The 21367-nt window shown below is 49.8% G+C and overlaps 1 protein-coding gene across 1 annotated transcript in view; it reads right to left on the reverse strand.

The window, feature by feature from the left end:
• Positions 1-9474: 9474 nt before the first annotated feature.
• Positions 9475-21367, reverse strand: part of LOC106594525 (voltage-dependent calcium channel gamma-2 subunit) — a 103136-nt gene continuing 91243 nt past the window's right edge. Inside the window, exons 3-4 of the mRNA XM_045708485.1 lie at positions 12256-12396; positions 9475-10677 (exon numbers count right to left, since the gene is read on the reverse strand). Of these exons, the coding sequence (XP_045564441.1) occupies positions 10133-10677; positions 12256-12396 (686 nt within the window). The 3' untranslated portion in view covers positions 9475-10132. The remainder of the gene's footprint in view (positions 10678-12255; positions 12397-21367) is intronic.

The raw sequence follows: 21367 nt of genomic DNA on the forward strand, positions 1-21367 counted from the left end.
TTCTGATTGCTAGAGTTTTGCATATGAGGGACCTTTCCATCCCTCTCTCCTTCCATCACCCACTCTCTCTCCCCTTTACTCTCTCCTCTCCATCCCCCCTTTCTGTCCATCAATCCCGCTCTCTCTGTCTCTCTCCACCCCCCGCCCATCCTCTCTCCATCTGTCTCTCTTTCTCCATTTGCAGCTGGAGACCTTCACATAATTTCAATCATTTCCAAACCCGTTTGTTGTTTATTCGTTAACAACCCTGTAATTACTGTTTTAATGACCCTCCTCTCATTGTAACGGGGTCAGACCCACTGCCTATTATAGCCTCTCATGTCTAACACACACACACACACACACACACACACACACACACACACACACACACACTATGCTACGAGGCCTCTATTGAACTAGGCTGTCCGTCCTCCTCAAAGCCACTCGTTCATGGTGATTGAATCTCATATTATGAGATTAAAATAGACTGCTGCCTTGGAATTCTGTTCCCATAACTACTGAGAGTATAATGACATGTTGAGGATTATTAGTTATGACACTGTTATGGTAACTGTTGTTTTAATACAGTATGTGGGTTTATGGTTTAGTCTTTAATGTTAAATATGTGGTTAATCTGTAGCTAGCTATGCAATCTTAAATATAATTACATTTAATAGATGCAATCTTAAATATATTATAAATATTGATTGGTTTTCTAGTGTAAAATAGAGAGCCATGATGAGTTGGGGGGAGGATTTAAGTAGTCGGTTCCACACATTGACAGACAGTTGTTGAAATTGGGGTCAAACCAATGTCCTTGCTTTGTAAATGTGTGTGTATGTGTGTGAGAGAGAGAGATTGGATATTGGTTCTGGCATGGCATGGGGTAGAGATTGGCTGCGTTGTGCCCAGTCTGGCTTGGTGTGTGTGTGTTGGCATGATGTGTGCGTAAACCAGGGTGCCTGACTGAGACAGACTGGCCTAGCAGGGTGGAGGGGGACCCCTCACCACAGAAGTCTGGCATGGAGAGACAGGGGGGAGCCACGAATACACATTCACACACAGGTTTAGTGGAAGGGCACCGTCTGGGACAGGGAGTTTCCTGACAGACACACACACAGTCTCCATCCATCTGTCATCAGCAGGACACAGCCAGGGAGGTGTGTGTACCACACTCACTAGGATGAAGGACACCTGTTACTGCTGTGTGAATGACTCTATAACACACAGAATAAACATCAGAATCAACATAAAAAGCACTTGACTAAAATACTGCACCAAAAGCATCATCACTTTCCCCAGCGTCCTTCCCAAGCTCTTGTGTCCGACCCTGAAGATGGAATCCGCAGTAGGGGGGAACAGCATCCCTGGCCGCCACAACACCTTGTTATGGTTTTTGTTGCAAATTGAGGTGCATCGCGCAGCATGTTACAACAAATTGCACGTGCAATTATGTCAGAGGGGATCAAACAGTTTCCATTGTCTGAAGTAACTTCTTTGTTATTGTAATACCCAAACAGACATGGCAGCTTCAACATTAAGGATACCAGGTTTAAAAGCTGCTTCAAATTAAATTTTATGAAAGTTTGCGTGTGTATTTGTGTGTATACGCGTGTGTGTGAAGCCTATTAGACTAACACCAGTGTGCTACGCTAACCTAGCTACAACACAGACTGCTATTTATTCTGCACCTTTCCTCCTCAGCCAAAGAGTGTGTGTACGTGCGTGCGTGCCCAGCCACAAACCCACAGCACCCCTTTTGACCGGCCACAAGAGGGGGCAAGAGATAGAATACTTTCTGGGAAATGGAAGATGTATTTGTAAGGTTTCTCGGAGATGGAGTGATCAGGTTCCACCTGTTCATATAATTGTATTCATTCTGATCTAAAAAGCCAAACTGGTCCTAAATCAGCACTCCTACTCTGAGACGCTTGATAAAATACTCACATAGGAGTGCTGATTTGAGATCAGTTTCGCCTTTATATGTCAGCTCGACCGGAAATTGAAATGGCACATTGCCATGTTTAAATCCACGATCGGACTGAATCCTTGAAGCCAAGGTGATGTTGTTCTGTGGGATAAGGGAGAGACGTGGCTTGCATCCCAAATGCCACCGTATTCCCAGCACACTACATTTGACCAGAGACTTATGGGAGAATGGCCCTAAATAGGGAATAGAGTGTCATTTGGTACTGCAGAAATGATAGGATACAGCAGCTTGCTTGGTCATGATTGGACAGCAGTGGAGTGGATAGCCCTGGGCTAGATAGCATGGCACAACAGGGAACTATGTCTGCCTGCCTGTTTGTATGCATGTCTGTCTTTCTGCCTGTCTAAAGTTCCTCCTTCTCTCACCTTTCACCTTCTCTCTTTGTTTCTCATCTCTTTAACTCCTTTCCTCCGCTCTCTCCCTCCCTCTTTTCTCTTCCCCTCGCCTCAATTTCTCCCTTCCATTCATCCCTCTCTCCCTCCCCCTTACTTTCTCTCTCTCCCCATCCCTCTCTCATCCTCCTTCCCTCTCTCGCCCTCCCTCCCTCCCTTTCCCCCTCCTTCCTTCTCTCTGTAGGTGGAGGTACAGACTGTTCTATCGCCCCCAAACTCTTTGTGACCCACGAAGCTCATTAAGAGGAGCAGGTGAGAGAGCACAGAGCATCTGTTCTAACAGGCAGCACAGTATACTGGTAACACACAATCAGTCACCGCACCTCAACCCACCCAACCAGTACATTCAGCGATCACCATGTATCAAGCACACAAATCAATCACAAGACCTCCACACAGTCTACTCACCCAACCAGTACATTCAGCGATCACCATGTCTCAAGCACACAAATCAATCACAAGACCTCCACACAGTCTACTCACCCAACCATTACATTCAGCGATCACCATGTATCAAGCACACAAATCAATCACAAGACCTCCACACAGTCTACTCACCCAACCATTACAGCATTTGGTGTTGGTTTCTTGGCATATAATTCATGCTTGGAGTTATGAGTTGAGTTTTGTGTTATGAGTGACGACTCACTACCTTCATCAATGAGGTCACAGAAAAGAACAAGATGTACACGAGGACAGTGGTACAACGTGACGAAATGATTCCACCTCCGAGCCAGAGGAGGGCAGTGTGTGGCTGGCCCATTCGGACTAATATCACGGACCCTCCACTCTATCTCTCTGTCGATCTCTGTGTCCCTTCTCTCCTTCTCTGTCGATATCCCTGTCCCCTCCACCTCGCTCTCTCCCTCCCTCTCTCTTTCTCACTTTCTCTCCCCCTTCACTCTCTTGCTCTCTCTCTCCTCTTCAGTGATCACACAGCAGCACTGTAGAGAGACATGCCAGACCCTTTGATCACACCACACCAGGGGAGAGAGAGAGAGAGACAGTGGGGGGTAGAGTGTGTTACATACACAAGTGTACCCCATTCTACTAGAACTCTGACATAATTATCACCACCGATGGAATGGCTCAGACAGGAGCAAAGGATGGGATGGATGGATGATGGATGGATGTGGATGGGATGATGGATGGATGGATGGATGGGATGGATGGATGATGGATGGGATGGATGATGGATGGATGGATGGATGGATGGATGGATGGATGGATGGATGGATGGGATGGATGGATGATGGATGGGATGGATGATGGATGGATGGATGGATGGATGGATGGGATGGATGGATGATGGATGGGATGGTTCGGATGGATGGGATGGATGGGATGGATGGATGATGGATGGGATGGATGGATGGATGGCTGCATAGAGGAGAAAAGGAGGACAAGAACCACTTGCAAAGAGGATCTGTTGTTAAAGATAGACAGATCATTTCAACACCCAGAACCAAATCAGCTACACACACACCAAATCAGCTACTCGGTTTCAAGCCAGTCACAGGACAAATAGAGAGGAAGAGAGGACGAGGAAGAGGAGAAGAAGAGGATGAATTGACACCATCCACAGAGAAAAAAGACGACAGTCAGGACACTATTCAGAGATCAATATGAACATAGCAGTGACCTACAAGCACACATACTGTACAGCATACATCACACCATACTTTTTATTGCATTGATGAAGTGACTGAGCTGTATATGTGTATTCATAGCCGCGGGAAGTAGTTTGGGGGTGGTTGTCTGGGGGTGCTGCGATGTAGACATTTTTTTGGGGCCCGCACTACAGACGGCTATATTGGTCCACTAACACAGGACTTGTCAAGGTCCAGTTCACTACTTTTGTGTTGAAAAAATAATTTCTGAAAAAAAATGTATTTAATTAAAAAAAAAATGTATTCTGTTTTTTCAGGGGGTGCTGCAGCACCCTCAGGACCCTTACATCCCGTGGCTATGTGTGTGTTATAAAATGATGAAAGAAAATAAATTGATTGATCAATCAATCAATAAAGACTTTTGGTTTAGACAAGACAACAACAGAGATTCCAATTGTATCGATCAATCATTCAATCAATCAACAAGCGGTCATATAGTTCCCTAAGGGGTTCCAATTTTATTCATCATTGGGACTTGATGCATCCAAGATAAGGATCGTTTGATTCATTTTGGCACCTTGAAAAGACGTTAAGCTTTTTTATTTTCATTGAAACAACACAACGCAAAGAAAGAAAGAAACACCATAAGGCTGTGTGAGATTTCAAAATGAAGATGACATAAGTATTCGTTCCAAAGAAATCAGAGGTTTTTTTTCTTATTTAAAAAAAAAAAGGCTTTACGTTCGTCAAAGTTTGTTTCTTTGATTAGTTACGCCCCTTGAAAGCATTGTTAAATGAAGCCCCGCCCCTTCTACCTGCCTGTCGTTGAAAAAAGAGAAAAACACATTACAGTAACATTTTAACTGCCAACTTGGTTTTCACAACAACCCCCCACTGTACCGCCTGTACTGTGTCATTGTTCAACATGTAGGTTGGATGATTTGATTAGCATGCATGTAGAGTTCTTAACATTGGAGTCACTCAGTCTTAGCTTCGTCTAGCTGATCATCTCTCTCACGGTTTCCTCTTGTTTTTTTCTAGCAGTGTCTTTCGCAAAGTGTCCGTTTGTCTTAGAGTAAGTAGTTCACTGTCCCATTACCCAGAACTCATGTGGCTCATCATGTGACTCCCCTCTGGATTTTTTTTTGTAGCTTGTCCGTCCGAAGAGGAAGTGATGTCGACGTTTGACATTTCACCTATCACCCCCTATTGACCTTTGGCCCCAAACAAAGATGGCCTCGGTCCAGGGACCTGAGTCAGCAGAAAGGTAACAGAAGGAATCACTTAAAAACAATAGAATCTATCTATATATTATTAACTAAACTGCTTGTTGGCTAGTTGCCATGGTTCCCTGTAAGCTATGTTTACGTCACTTCCTGTTGTTGTTGTTGTTTTTCAGTCCCAACGAATCAACTCGTTCCTCCTCCTCCTCTGTAGTTTCCATGACGACTTGATTTCGTTTCACCTTGTTTGTCATTATGTCATTATTATTATTTTCACTTTTTGCGTCAGGGAAGTCTCTCCGTGATTTAGTAACATATATATTCATATATTCATATATAATTGATACATATATTAACTTAGACCATTTATTTTTTTTGCGGTCTGGATTCCCTCCCTGCGTTAAAGTCCCAACCCACAATGGTTCACAGTATTAATGTGAAAAATGTGAAAAAGAATGAAATCAAACAGAGCAGCTAAAGAGAAGAGTGTCGGGGTGTAGGGAGGAGGGGGAGAAGAGTGTAGGGGTGTAGGGAGGAGGGGGAGAAGAGTGTAGGGGTGTAGGGAAGGAGGGGGAGAAGAGTGTAGGGGTGTAGGGAAGGAGGGGGGAGAAGAGTGTAGGGGTGTAGGGAAGGAGGGGGAGAAGAGTGTAGGGGTGTAGGGAAGGAGGGGGGAGAAGAGCGTAGGGGTGTAGGGAAGGAGGGGGAGAAGAGCGTAGGGGTGTAGGGAAGGAGGGGAGAAGAGCGTAGGGGTGTAGGGAAGGAGGGAGAGAAGAGCGTAGGGGTGTAGGGAAGGAGGGGGGAGAAGAGCGTAGGGGTGTAGGGAAGGAGGGGTAGAAGAGCGTAGGGGTGTAGGGAAGGAGGGGGGAGAAGAGCGTAGGGGTGTAGGGAAGGAGGGGAGAAGAGCGTAGGGGGTGTAGGGAAGGAGGGGGAGAAGAGCGTAGGGGTGTAGGGAAGGAGGGGGAGAAGAGCGTAGGGGTGTAGGGAAGGAGGGGGAGAAGAGCGTAGGGGTGTAGGGAAGGAGGGGGAGAAGAGCGTAGGGGTGTAGGGAAGGAGGGGGAGAAGAGTGTAGGGGTGTAGGGAAGGAGGGAGGAGAAGAGCGTAGGGGTGTAGGGAAGGAGGGGAGAAGAGCGTAGGGGGTGTAGGGAAGGAGGGGGGAGAAGAGCGTAGGGGTGTAGGGAAGGAGGGGTGAGAAGAGTGTAGGGGTGTAGGGAAGGAGGGGGAGAAGAGCGTAGGGGGTGTAGGGAAGGAGGGGGAGAAGAGCGTAGGGGTGTAGGGAAGGAGGGGGAGAAGAGCGTAGGGGGTGTAGGGAAGGAGGGGGAGAAGAGCGTAGGGGTGTAGGGAAGGAGGGGGAGAAGAGTGTAGGGGGTGTAGGGAAGGAGGGGGAGAAGAGCGTAGGGGTGTAGGGAAGGAGGGGGAGAAGAGTGTAGGGGTGTAGGGAAGGAGGGGGAGAAGAGCGTAGGGGTGTAGGGAAGGAGGGGGAGAAGAGTGTAGGGGTGTAGGGAAGGAGGGGGAGAAGAGTGTAGGGGTGTAGGGAAGGAGGGGGAGAAGAGCGTAGGGGTGTAGGGAAGGAGGGGGGAGAAGAGCGTAGGGGTGTAGGGAAGGAGGGGGGAGAAGAGCGTAGGGGGTGTAGGGAAGGAGGGGGAGAAGAGCGTAGGGGTGTAGGGAAGGAGGGGGGAGAAGAGCGTAGGGGTGTAGGGAAGGAGGGGGGAGAAGAGCGTAGGGGTGTAGGGAAGGAGGGGGGAGAAGAGCGTAGGGGTGTAGGGAAGGAGGGGGAGAAGAGTGTAGGGGTGTAGGGAAGGAGGGGGGAGAAGAGTGTAGGGGTGTAGGGAAGGAGGGGGAGAAGAGTGTAGGGGTGTAGGGAAGGAGGGGGAGAAGAGTGTAGGGGTGTAGGGAAGGAGGGGGAGAAGAGTGTAGGGGTGTAGGGAAGGAGGGGGAGAAGAGCGTAGGGGTGTAGGGAAGGAGGGGGGAGAAGAGTGTAGGGGTGTAGGGAAGGAGGGGGGAGAAGAGTGTAGGGGTGTAGGGAAGGAGGGGGGAGAAGAGCGTAGGGGTGTAGGGAAGGAGGGGGAGAAGAGCGTAGGGGTGTAGGGAAGGAGGGGGAGAAGAGCGAGGGGTGTAGGGAAGGAGGGGGAGAAGAGCGTAGGGGTGTAGGGAAGGAGGGGGGAGAAGAGTGTAGGGGTGTAGGGAAGGAGGGGGAGAAGAGTGTAGGGGTGTAGGGAAGGAGGGGGAGAAGAGCGTAGGGGTGTAGGGAAGGAGGGGGAGAAGAGCGTAGGGGGTGTAGGGAAGTAGGGGGAGAAGAGCGTAGGGGGTGTAGGGAAGGAGGGGGAGAAGAGTGTAGGGGGTGTAGGGAAGGAGGGGGGAGAAGAGCGTAGGGGGTGTAGGGAAGGAGGGGGAGAAGAGCGTAGGGGTGTAGGGAAGGAGGGGGAGAAGAGTGTAGGGGGTGTAGGGAAGGAGGGGGGGAGAAGAGCGTAGGGGTGTAGGGAAGGAGGGGGAGAAGAGCGTAGGGGTGTAGGGAAGGAGGGGGAGAAGAGCGTAGGGGTGTAGGGGAAGGAGGGGGAGAAGAGTGTAGGGGTGTAGGGAAGGAGGGGGAGAAGAGTGTAGGGGTGTAGGGAAGGAGGGGGAGAAGAGCGTAGGGGTGTAGGGGAAGGAGGGGGAGAAGAGCGTAGGGGTGTAGGGAAGGAGGGGGAGAAGAGTGTAGGGGTGTAGGGAAGGAGGGAGGAGAAGAGCGTAGGGGTGTAGGGAAGGACGGGGGAGAAGAGCGTAGGGGTGTAGGGAAGGAGGGGGGAGAAGAGCGTAGGGGTGTAGGGAAGGAGGGGTGAGAAGAGCGTAGGGGTGTAGGGAAGGAGGGGGGAGAAGAGTGTAGGGGTGTAGGGGTGTAGGGAAGGAGGGGGGAGAAGAGCGTAGGGGTGTAGGGAAGGAGGGGGAGAAGAGCGTAGGGGTGTAGGGAAGGAGGGGGAGAAGAGCGTAGGGGTGTAGGGAAGGAGGGGGAGAAGAGTGTAGGGGTGTAGGGAAGGAGGGGGAGAAGAGTGTAGGGGTGTAGGGAAGGAGGGGGAGAAGAGTGTAGGGGTGTAGGGAAGGAGGGGGAGAAGAGTGTAGGGGTGTAGGGAAGGAGGGGGAGAAGAGTGTAGGGGTGTAGGGAAGGAGGGGGAGAAGAGTGTAGGGAAGGAGGGGGAGAAGAGCGTAGGGGTGTAGGGAAGGAGGGGGAGAAGAGTGTAGGGGTGTAGGGAAGGAGGGGGAGAAGAGTGTAGGGGTGTAGGGAAGGAGGGGGGAGAAGAGCGTAGGGGTGTAGGGAAGGAGGGGGGAGAAAAGCGTAGGGGTGTAGGGAAGGAGGGGGAGAAGAGCGTAGGGGTGTAGGGAAGGAGGGGGAGAAGAGCGTAGGGGTGTAGGGAAGGAGGGGGAGAAGAGTGTAGGGGTGTAGGGAAGGAGGGGGAGAAGAGCGTAGGGGTGTAGGGAAGTTAGGGGGAGAAGAGCGTAGGGGTGTAGGGAAGGAGGGGGAGAAGAGCGTAGGGGTGTAGGGAAGTTAGGGGGAGAAGCGCGTAGGGGGGTGTAGGGAAGGAGGGGGAGAAGAGTGTAGGGGTGTAGGGGTGTAGGGAAGGAGGGGGAGAAGAGCGTAGGGGTGTAGGGAAGGAGGGGGAGAAGAGTGTAGGGGTGTAGGGAAGGAGGGGTGAGAAGCGCGTAGGGGTGTAGGGAAGGAGGGGGAGAAGAGCGTAGGGGGTGTAGGGAAGGAGGGGGAGAAGAGCGTAGGGGTGTAGGGAAGCAGGGGGAGAAGAGCGTAGGGGTGTAGGGAAGGAGGGGGAGAAGAGTGTAGGGGTGTAGGGAAGGAGGGGGAGAAGAGTGTAGGGGTGTAGGGAAGGAGGGGGTGAGAAGAGCGTAGGGGGTGTTGGGAAGGAGGGGGAGAAGAGTGTAGGGGTGTAGGGAAGGAGGGGGGAGAAGAGCGTAGGGGTGTAGGGAAGGAGGGGTAGAAGAGTGTAGGGGTGTAGGGAAGGAGGGAGGAGAAGAGCGTAGGGGTGTAGGGAAGGAGGGGTAGAAGAGTGTAGGGGTGTAGGGAAGGAGGGAGGAGAAGAGCGTAGGGGTGTAGGGAAGGAGGGGGAGAAGAGTGTAGGGGTGTAGGGAAGGAGGGGTGAGAAGAGCGTAGGGGGTGTAGGGAAGGAGGGGGAGAAGAGTGTAGGGGTGTAGGGAAGGAGGGGGAGAAGAGCGTAGGGTGTAGGGAAGGAGGGGGGAGAAGAGCGTAGGGGTGTAGGGAAGGAGGGGGAGAAGAGTGTAGGGGTGTAGGGGTGTAGGGAAGGAGGGGGAGAAGAGCGTAGGGGTATAGGGAAGGAGGGGGAGAAGGGGTGTATGGGGTGTAGGGAACTAAGAAGAGAGTCATACAATTTTTTACTCCGTTTTAAACTCGTAGTCTGGTCCTAGTCTCCCCCACCTCTGTGGTTCCCCAACCCCACTACCTCGCCCCTTCTCTGGGTACAGAGAGAGAGTGACACCCCATCCCCTCCCTTGCCTCCTTTCTCCCCACTCCTCCGTGGTTCCCCAACCCCACTACCTCGCCCCTTCTCTGGGTACAGAGAGAGAGTGACACCCCATCCCCTCCCTTGCCTCCTTTCTCCCTACTCCTCCCGTTTCCCATCCTCCCCTGTCATAACTTTACAAACATGTTTAAAACTCCTTAAACAACGGTAGATGGGAAAAACATGCGTTTTCTTTTTCCGATTTTTTTGCGCTTTTTTTCAACATGGAAACTCATATGATGATCATCATCATCATCATCGCTGTAGTAGAAGTATCCGGAACAGAAGCAGAGCTCATCTGTTTTGTTCTGTTACGCTCTGTTCATCCCTCCTTCTTTCTCACTCTCTTCCTCCCTCACAGTCCTCTCTCTCTCCCCCTCCCTCCATTTCTCTCCACCCCTCTCTCCGCCCCCCTCTCCCTCCCTCTCTCTGTCTCTCATACAGGTGTGGTGCGGCGGTTAGCTGCGTTGCCCGTGTCCGTCAGGTCTTTCTGAATACTGTTGTGGACCTGGAGGAAGCTGTGGTCCCGTTCCAACGTGGTTGAGTTATAGGCGGCTGTCGGCGTGCCTGTCTGGTTCTTCAGCGTATCCCGTGGCAACGTGTACATGGACAGCTCCGTCGACGGCAGCGCCCCGAATGCCTTCAGCCCCACCGGGGACGTGTCCCGGGATGCATCCCCGGTGGAACGGGAGCTGGAGCGCGAGCGTCCCCGGTAACGGTAGCGGTAGGAGGGGATGCGCGTGATGGCGGCGCCCTGGAGGTAGTCGGCGGCGCTGATGGCGGCCCCCACGCGGAGCTGCCGGTGGCGGTCGATGAACATGTGCACTGCGAGCACGCCCACCATCTCGGCCATGATGAAGGAGAGGGCGCCGAAGTAGAACGACCAGCCATAAGAATAACTGTTCTTCTTAGAGTCCGACTTGGACGGGTCGCCCGCGTTGGCTGATATGTAGACGATGATGCCGATGATGTTACTCAGTCCTGGAGGAGAGGGGGAAGAGGGAGATAGATGGGGGGAGAGGGGGTCATCATCATCATCATCATCATCATCAGCCTCATCTATCTCTGTCTGACCTCTCTCTCTCTTTCTCTCCCCGCCCCCTCCTCTCTTTCTCTCCCCGTCCCCCCCCCTCTCTCTCTTTCTCTCCCCACCCCCTCCTCTCTTTCTCTCCCCGTCCCCCCCTCTCTCTCTCTTTCTCTCCCCACCCCCTCCTCTCTTTCTCTCCCCGTCCCCCCTCTCTCTCTCTTTCTCTCCCCACCCCTCCTCTCTTTCTCTCCCCCGTCCCCCCCTCTCTCTCTCTTTCTCTCCCCACCCCCTCCTCTCTCTCCCCCGTCCCCCCTCTCTTTCTCTTTCTCTCCCCGCCCCCCTCTCTCTCTCTTTCTCTCCCCACCCCTCCTCTCTCTCTCTCCCCGTCCCCCCCTCTCTTTCGCTCTCTCTCCCCGTCCCCCCTCTCTTACACTTTCTCTCTTTTGCTATGTGTCTATCATGTGTCTGTGTCTTTCTCTCTGTAGTCTCTCTATCAGTCTGTTGTTTAATCATATATATAACATGTGTAAATGATGGGGCTAGAACAGAGCAGAACTGTGTCAGGGACACATCATTATTAGAGATGAATCCTCATGGGTTCTCCACAGCCTAGCAACAGGAGAGAGAGAGGGGAGAGAGAGAGAGGGGAGAGAGAGAGAGAGAGAGAGAGAGAGAGAGAGAGAGAGGGGGGGGAGAGAGAGAGAGGGGGAGAGAGAGAGAGACGGAGAGTAGAGAGAGAGTGAGAGAGAGATGTGCTCTATATGTCTGACCTGCACCATAGAGATAGTTATCTAGACCAGCATAGCTTAAAACTCCTCTCTCTCTCTGGCTCCCTCCCTCCTTTTCTCTCCTATTTTCTCTCCCTTCCCTCCGACCCTTAATCTCCTTCACTCTCCCCTCTATCCCTACCCCTCCCCTCTATCCCTCTCTCCCTCTATCCCTACCCCTACCCTCTCACTCTCCCTCCCTGTATCCCTACCCCTCCCCTCCCTCCCTCCCTTCCTCCCTCCCTCCCTCCCTCTATCCCTACCTTTTCACCCTCCCTCCCTGTATCCCTACCCCTCCCCTCTCACCCTCCCTCCCTCTATCCTTACCCCTCCCCTCTCACACTCCCTCCATCCCCTCTCCCTCCCTCCATCCCCCCTCTCCCTCTATCCCTACCCTTCCCTCTTACCCTCCCTCTATCCCCCTCCCCCTCTATCCCTACCCCCTCCCTCCCTCTATCTCCCTACCCCCTCCCCTCCCTCCCCCCTCCCCTCTCCCCCTCCTTCCCTGTATCCTTACCCCTCCCCTCACCCTCCCTCCCTCTATCCTTACCCCTCTCCTCTCACACTCCCTCCCTCCATCCCCTCTCCCTCTAGCCCTACCCTTCCCTCTTACCCTCCCTCTATCCCCCCTCTCCCTCTATCCCTACCCCCTCCCTCCCTCTATCTCTACCCCTTGCCTCTCACCCTCCCTCCCTCCCTCCCTCTCACCCTCCCTCCCTCCCTCACCCTCCCTCCTTCCCTAACCCTCCCTCCCTCCATGGCTACCTGCGGAGACGAAGAGGATGCCTGCGCTGAGGATGATGTTGTGGCGTGACTTGTAGAACTCGCTGGCAGCTATACACAGCCCTCCCATGAAGAGCAGGATCACACTCATGATGGGGAAGATACTGGAGGCTCGCACCGCACCTGAGGGACACACACACACACACACACACACACACACACACACACACACACACACACACACACACACACACACACACACACTAAATGAGAAGAATGAGTAGAATACTGTGGGATGACTGACACACAGACTGAAGGAAAAAAGGCTAATATATAATGACAGTACCAAGACTTGTTCATTCTGAGAATAACAAACTGCCTACATAGAGAGAAAATGAGAGACATTTTGACATAACATCTCTATCTCTCTTTCTCTCTCTCTTTCTTGAACAGCTGTCACTCCTGGTAACATGCACACTTGAAACTTTAATTATAGACTAGCTTAACATTTCACCACCTCACCTCATCCTCCCCCCTCCTCTCCCTTCCATCTTCTCTAACCCTCTCCTCTTCTCCTCCATGTCTCCCCCACCCCTCGATGCATCATAAGTACATTCTCTCTTTTCCCCAAAGTGCTGACAGGGAGACCTTCTGTAAGACTCCAAACTCCCAACTTCAGGAATGTTGACACCCTTCACTCCACTCTACTCCACTCCACGTCTCTCTCTCTCTCTTTCTCTCTTTCTCTCTCTCTCTTTCTCTCTTTCTCTCTCTCTCTTTCTCTCTTTCTCTCTCTCTCTCTCTCTCTCTCTCTCTCTCTCTCTCTCTTCTCTCTTTCTCTCTCTCTCTTTCTCTCTTTCTCTCTTTATCTCTATCTCTTTCTCTCTCTCTTTCTCTCTCTCTCTTTCTCTCTTTCTCTCTTTCTCTCTTTCTCTCTCTCTCTCTCTCTCTCTCTCTCTCTCTCTCTCTCTCTCTCTCTCTCTCTCTCTCTCTCTCTCTTTCTCTCTCTCTTTCTCTCTTTTTCTCTCTTTCTCTCTCTCTCTCTCTCTCTCTCTCTCTCTCTTTCTCTCTCTCTCTTTCTCTCTCTCTCTCTCTCTCTCTCTCTCTCTCTCTCTCTCTTTCTCTCTTTCTCTCTCTCTCTCTCTCTCTCTCTCTCTCTCTCTCTCTCTCTCTCTCTCTCTCTCTCTCTCTCTCTCTCTCTCTCTCTCTTTCTCTCTCTCTTTCTCTCTCTCTCTCTCTCTCTCTCTTTCTCTCTCTCTCTTTCTCTCTCTCTCTCTCTCTCTCTCTCTCTCTCTCTCTCTCTCTCTCTCTCTCTCTCTCTCTCTCTCTCTCTCTCTCTCTCTCTCTCTCTCTCTCTCTCTCTCTCTCTCTCTCTCTCTCTCTCTCTCTCTCTCTCTTTCTCTCTCTCTTCTCTCTTTCTCTCTCTCTCTCTCTCTCTCTCTTTCTCTCTCTCTCTCTCTCTCTCTCTCTCTCTCTCTCTCTCTCTCTCTCCCTCCCTCCCTCCCTCTCTCTTTCTCTTTCTCCTCTCAATTCAATTCAAATCAATTAAATTCAAGGGGCTTTATTTGCATGGGAAACATATGTTAACATTGCCATAGCAAGTGAAGTAGATAATATACAAAAGTTAAATAAACAATAAAAAATGAACAGTAAACATTACACTCACAAAAGTTCCAAAATAATAAGGACATTTCAAATGTCATATTATGTATATACCGTGTTGTAATGACGTGCAAATAGTTAAAGTACAAAAAGGAAAATAAATAAACATAAATATGGTTGTATTTACAATGGTGTTTGTTCTTCACTGGTTGCCCTTTTCTTGTAGCAACAGGTCACACAGCTTGCTGCTGTGAGGGCACACTGTGGTATTTCACCCAGTAGATATGGGAGTTTATCAAAATTGAATTTGTTTTCTAATTCTTTGTGGGTCTGTGTAATCTGAGGAAAATATGTGTTTCAAATCTATTCATACATTTGGCAGGAGGTTAGGAAGAGCAGCTCAGTTTCCACCTCATTTTGTGGGCAGTGTGCACATAGCCTGTCTTCTCTTGAGAGCCAGGTCTGTCTTCGATGGCCTTTCTCAATAGCAAGGCTATGCTAACTTAGTCTGTACACATTTCCTAACTTAATTTTGGGTCAGTCACAGTGGTCAGGTATTCTGCCACTGTGTACTCTCTGTTTAGGGCCAAATAGCATTCTAGTTTGCTCAGTTTTTTTGTACATTCTTTCCAATGTGTCAAGTAATTATCTTTTTGTTTTCTCATGATTTGGTTGGGTCTAATTGTGTTGCTGTCCTGAGGCTCTGTGGGGTCTGTTTGTGAACAGAGCCCCTGATGATGGCTTTATTATGGAAGGTTTGGGAATCGCTTCCATTTAGGTGGTTGTAGAATTTAACATCTCTTTTCTGGATTTTGATAATTAGCGGGTATCGGCCTAATTCTGCTCTGCATGCACTATTTGGTGTTTTACGTTGTACACAGAGGATATTTTTGCAGAATTCTGCATGCAGAGTCTCAATTTGGTGTTTGTCCCATTTTGTAAATTCTTGGTTGGTGAGCGGACCCCAGACCTCACAACCATAACGGGCAATGGGTTCTATAACTGATTCAAGTATTTTTAGCCAGATCCTAATTTGAATGTCGAATTGTATGTTTCTTTTGATGGCATGGAAGGCCCTCTCTCTCTCTCTCTCTCTCTCTCTCTCTCTCTCTCTCTCTCTCTCTCTCTCTCTCTCTCTCTCTCTCTCTCTCTCTCTCTCTCTCAGACACTGGGTCCTCTATTAAATTCTGTGACACTTTGTTGCCATGTACTAATACAACTCTCTCCATCCATTTCTCTACCTCTTCTCTCCCGGTGCCCCTCTCCTCTCTCTCTCATCCATTTCTCTACCTCTACTCTCCCTGTGCCCCTCTCTCTCTCTCCATCCATTTCTCTACCTCTTCTCTCCCTGTGCCCCTCTTCTCTCTCTCCATCCATTTCTCTACCTCTTCTCTCCCTGTGCCCCTCTCCTCTCTCTCTCCATCCATTTCTCTACCTCTTCTCTCCCTGTGCCCCTCTCCTCTCTCTCTCCATCCATTTCTCTACCTCTTCTCTCCCTGTGCCCCTCCTCTCTCTCTCTCCATCCATTTCTCTACATGTGCCCCTCTCACCTATCTGTCCATATCTGTGTCTCAAACTCAATCTCTCTTTCCCTCTCCCTCTCATTTTCTCTTTCTTTTTTTCTCTTTCCCTCTATCCCTCACTTGATCTCTTCTCTATTAGGGAGCAGACACTGCTTCCTCTATTAGGACTCACTTCACCTCTCTATCCCTCCATCTCTCTATCCCGCCACCTCTCTGTATCTCCATCTCTCTATCTTTGTACCTGCTTACTTTCTTATCTGTTTGTCCATCAGCTGTCTGTGTCTTTGACCTCTGATTGGCTTATTCGCTGTCCTCCAGTGTTGTCATTGCCATGGTTACTGGGCTAGCAACAGTCTCTGGGACAGCCAATGGTACCACTGTGTGTTTCTGTAAGCGGGTCGAGTGGTGTTTCTTGTACCCTCCATCACTCCCTTCCTCCCTCTTTATTTCCCATCTCTCCATCATCCCCATTTTTCTACACAGCTGTCAGAGGGGGAGAGAGAGGGAGCGAAAGGGGCAGGAGCGGTGGAGAGAGGGGGGAAGAGGGAGAGATAGGAAGAAAGAGAGGGATAGAGAGAGGGAGAAAGAGAGGGATAGAGAGAGGGAGAGAGAGAGGGAGAGAGAAGGGGAGAGAGAGGGAGAGGGATAGAGAGAAAGGTAGAGAGAGAGGTAGAGAGAGAGAGCGGTAGAGAGAGAGAGAGGGATAGAGAGAGAGGTAGAGAGAGAGAGATAGAGAGAGAGAGGTAGAGAGAGAGAGGGATAGAGAGAGAGGGGGAGAGAGAGGTAGAGAGAGAGAGGTAGAGAGAGAGAGGGAGAGAGAGAGAGGGATAGAGAGAGAGGGGGAGAGAGAGGTAGAGAGAGAGAGGGATAGAGAGAGAGGGGGAGAGAGAGGTAGAGAGAGAGAAGTAGAGAGAGAGATAGCGTGTGTTCCAGCAGAAGGTTCCAGTTGGCCAGGCTGATTAAATATTAAGGTGACCTCAGAGTTGGCCGGGCACCAACCTCCCCCTTTCTACCCCCATTCTCCCCCCCTGGCCTGTCGCATTAACCCCACCTCCCCCCTGCTCATTGACATGTGCAGTCAGGGTGCATTATCTTAAAGATACAATAACCCCACATCTCTCTCACACACACACACACACACACACACACACACACACACACACACACACACACACACACACACACACACACACACACACACACACACACACACACACACACAGGCATGATAGCATGTAGGATTATATGGAAGTGTGTATTCAACTGTGTGTGCGTGCGTGCGTGTGTGTGTGTCTCAGGCTGAGTTCTGGTTTCAATAGCTCCAATAGTGGGGATATAATACAACCTTCTGAGTTGTAGAGAATACCAGGGGAGCACGCTGGTAACACACGCACACAGAGACACACACACGCATACATGCACACGAACACACGTATTCACACATGTACGCACATGGACACACCTACTCATTCAAGGGTTTTTCTTTCTTTTTACTATTTTCTACATTGTAGAATAATAGTGAAGACATCAAAACTATGAAATAACACATATGGAATCATGTAGTAACCAAAATAGTGTAAAACAAATCAAAATATATTTTAGATTTTAGATTCTTCAAAGTAGCCAACCTTTGCCTTGATGACAGCTTTGCACACTCTTGGCATTCTCTCAACCAGCTTCACCTGGAATGCTTTTCCAACAATCTTGAAGAAGTTCCCACATATGCTGAGCACTTGTTGACTGCTTTTCCTTTACTCTGCGGTCCAAATCATCTCAAACCATCTCAATTGTGTTGAGGTTGGGGGATTGCGGAGACCAGGTCATCTGATGCAGCACTCCATCATTCGCCTTCTTGGTAAAATAGCCCTTACACAGCCTGGAGGTGTGTTGGGTTATTGTCCTGTTGAAAAACAAATGATAGTCCCACTAAGCGCAAACCAGATGGGATGGCGTATCGCTGCAGAATGCTGTGGTAGCCATGCTGGTTAAGTGTGGCTTGAATTCCAAATAAATCACTGACAGTGTCACCAACAAAGCACCCCCCCCCCAACCATGCTTCACGGTGGGAACCACACATGCAGAGATCATCCGTTCACTTACTATGCATCTCACAAAGACATGTCGGTTGGAACCAAAAAATCTCAAATGTGGACTTATCAGACCAAAGGACATAGTTCCACCGGTCTAATGTCGATTGCTCATGTTTCTTGGCCCCAATCAGTCTCTTCATCTTATTGGTGTCCTTTAGTATTGTTTTCTTTGCAGAAATTTGACCATGAAGGCCTGATCTCCTCTGAACGGTTGATGTTGAGATGTGTTACTGTTACTGTTACTTGAACTCTGTGAAGCATTTATTTGGGCTGCAATTTCTGAGTCTGGTAAATCTAATGAACCTATCCTCTGCAGCAGAGGTAACTCTGCGTCTTCCTTTCATGTTGCGGTCCTCATGAGAGCCAGTTTCATCATAGCGCTTGATGGTTTTTGCGACTGCACTTGAAGAAACTTTCAAAGTTCTTGAAATTTTCCAGATTGACTGACCTTCATGTCTTAAATTAATGATGGACTGTCATTTGTCATTGTTTATTTGAGCTGTTCTTGCAAAAATATGGACTTGGTCTTTTACCAAATAGGGCTATCTTCTGTATACCACCCCTACAGTGCCTTGCAAAAGTATTCCCCCTCTAGGCGTTTTTCCTATTTTGTTGTATTACAACCTGTAATTTCAATGGGTTTTTATTTGGTTTTCATGTAATTGACAAACAAAAAATTGTCGAAATTGGTGAAGTGAAATGAAAAAAATAACTTGTTTAAAAAAATTCAAAATGGAAAAATGGTGCATGCATATGTATACACCCCCTTTGCTATGAAGCCCCTAAATAAGATCTGGTGCAACCAATTACCTTTCAGAAGTCACATAATTCATTAAATAAAGTCCAACTGTGTGCAATCTAAGTGTCACATGATCTCAGTATATATACAACTGTTCTGAAAGGCCCCAGAGTCTGCAACACCACTAAGCAAGGGGCACCATGAAGACCAAGAAGCTCTCCAAACAGGTCAGGGACAAAGTTGTGGAGCAGTACAGATTGGGTTATAAAAAAATATCCGAAACTTTGAACATCCCACGGAGCACCATTAAATCCATTATTAAAAAATTGAAAGAATATGGCACCACAACAAACCTGCCAAGAGAGGGCCGCCCACCAAAACTCATGGCCCAGGCAAGAAGGGCATTAATCAGAGAGGCAACAAAGAGACCAAAGATGAGCTGCAAAGCTCCACAGTGGAGATTGCAGTATCTGTCTATAGGACCACTTTAAGGCGTACACTGCACAGAGCAGGGCTTTACGGAAGAGTGGCAAGAAAAAAGCCATTGCTTAAATAAAAAATAAGCAAACACGTTTGGTGTTCACCAAAAGGCATGTAGGAGACTCCCCAAAATATGGAAGAAGGTATTCTGGTCAGATGAGACTAAAATTGAGCTTTTTGGCCATCAAGGAAAACGCTATGTCTGGCACAAACCCAACACCTCTCATCACCCCGAGAACAACATCCCCACAGTGAAGCGTGGTGGCAGCATCAGGCTGTGGTGATGTTTTCATCGGCAGGGACTGGGAAACTGGTCAGAATTGAAGGAATGATGGATGGTGCTAAATACAGAGAAATTCTTGAGGGAAACCTATTTCAGTCTTCCAGAGATTTGAGACTGGGACGGAGGTTCACCTTCCAGCAGGACAATGACCCTGTCACGGTTGTTGTTGGTAGAAATGGAGGACCAAAACGCAGCAGGTACGTGAATGTTCATCTTGATTTTTAATTATCTTCAAAAATGAACATACAAAATAACAAAACCGAAAAACGAACAACTAACAAACAGTCTGGCAAAGCAAAGCTCAACACAGAACAATCACCCACACAAACACACCCTAATATATGGGACTCTCAATCAAAGGCAGATAGACAACACCTGCCTTCAACTGAGAGTCCCAACCCCAATTAACCAAACATAGAAACACACACACTAGACTAACCATAGAATACAAACACATAGACCATCAACCAGCTCTGGTGACGACTGTTGACTGGCGGGCAGCTCTGGTGACGACTGTTGACTGGCGGGCAGCTCTTACGACGACTGTTGACTGGCGGGCAGCTCTTACGACGACTGTTGACTGGCGGGCAGCTCTTACGACGACTGTTGACTGGCGGGCAGCTCTTACGACGACTGTTGACTGGCGGGCAGCTCTGACGACGACTGTTGACTGGCGGGCAGCTCTGATGACGACTGTTGACTGGCGGGCAGCTCTAATGACGACTGTTGACTGGCGGGCAGCTCTGATGATGACTGTTGACTGGCGGGCAGCTCTAATGACGACTGTTGACTGGCGGGCAGCTCTGGTGACTGTTGACTGGCGGGCAGCTCTGGTGACTGTTGACTGGCGGGCAGCTCTGGTGACTGTTGACTGGCGTGGCTGGGTTGACGCACTTGTAGCCTGGTGCGTGGTGCTGGTACTGGGCTTACCAGATTATGAACACGCACCTCCAGGCTAGTGCGGGGAGCGGGAACAGGACGAGTCGGACTGGGTTGACGCACTTCCGGGTCCGCACGAGAGACAGGAGCTGGAAACCCAGGGCTATGGAGGCGCACAGTCGGTCTAGATCTTACCTCCTGCACAACCCGCCTTGGCTGGATGGAACTAGTAGCCCTGTACGAGCGGGGTGCTCGTACAGGGCAGACTGGGCTGTGCAGGGGCCTGATGGTAGCCGTGCGTAGAGCGGGAGTTGGGTAGCCTGGTCCTCGGAGGCGTACCGGCGACCAGATGCGCTGCGCAGGCATCCTCCTACCAGGCTGGATGCCCGCTCTAGCACGGCACCTGCGAGGGGCTGGAATAACGCGCACCGGACTGTGCGTGCGTATGGGTGAGATAGTGCCCTCCTCAGCGCACTATAGCGCTCTCCACCCCATACGCTCCTCCATATAACCACGGGTAGCTGGCTTCCGGCACTTCTTACGCCTAGCCAAACTACCCGTGTGCCCCCCAAAAAAAAATTCTTGGGGGTGCCTCTCGTGCTTCTCCCACAGCGTGTCCATGGTCTCGTACCTACGCCTCTCTGCCTTGGCTGCCTCAATTTCCCACTGCGGGCGGCGATACTCCACAGCCTGGTGCCAAGGTCCGGCCCCGTCCAGAACTTCCTCCCAGGTCCACTTCTCCCGCCAGTCCAACTCGAATTCCCTCGCTCCTTCTTCTGCTGCTTGGTCCATAGTTGGTGGGTGATTCTGTCACGCTTGTTGTTGGTAGAAATGGAGGACCAAAACGCAGCAGGTACGTGAATGCTCATCTTGATTTTTAATTATCTTCAAAAATGAACATACAAAATAACAAAACCGAAAAACGAACAACTAACAAACAGTCTGGCAAGGCAAAGCTCAACACAGAACAATCACCCACAAATCACAAACACACCCTAATATATGGGACTCTCAATCAAAGGCAGATAGACAACACCTGCCTTCAACTGAGAGTCCCAACCCCAATTAACCAAACATAGAAACACACACACTAGACTAACCATAGAATACAAACACATAGACCATCAACCAAAAACCCGGAAATACTAAATCAAACACCCTTTACACAAACACACCACCCCGAACCACATAAAACAAATACCCTCTGCCACGTCCTGACCAAACTACAAAAACAATTAACCTTATACTGGCCAGGACGTGACAGACCCTAAGCATACTGCTAAAGCAACACTCAAGTGGTTTAAGGGGAAACATTTAAATGTCTTGGAATGGCCTTGTCAAAGCCCAGACCTCAATCCAATTGAGAATATGTGGTATGACTTAAAGATTGCTGTACACCAGCAGGAACCCAGACAACTTGACGGAGCTGGAGCAGTTTGCTTTGAAGAATGGGCAAAAATCCCAGTGGCTAGATGTCCCAAGCTTATAGAGACATATCCCAAGATACTTGCAGCTGTAATTGCTGAAAAAACTGGCTCTACAAAGTATTGACTTGGGG

The sequence above is a fragment of the Salmo salar genome, chromosome ssa02 (assembly GCF_905237065.1).
Source record: "Salmo salar chromosome ssa02, Ssal_v3.1, whole genome shotgun sequence".
NCBI lineage: Eukaryota > Metazoa > Chordata > Actinopteri > Salmoniformes > Salmonidae > Salmo > Salmo salar.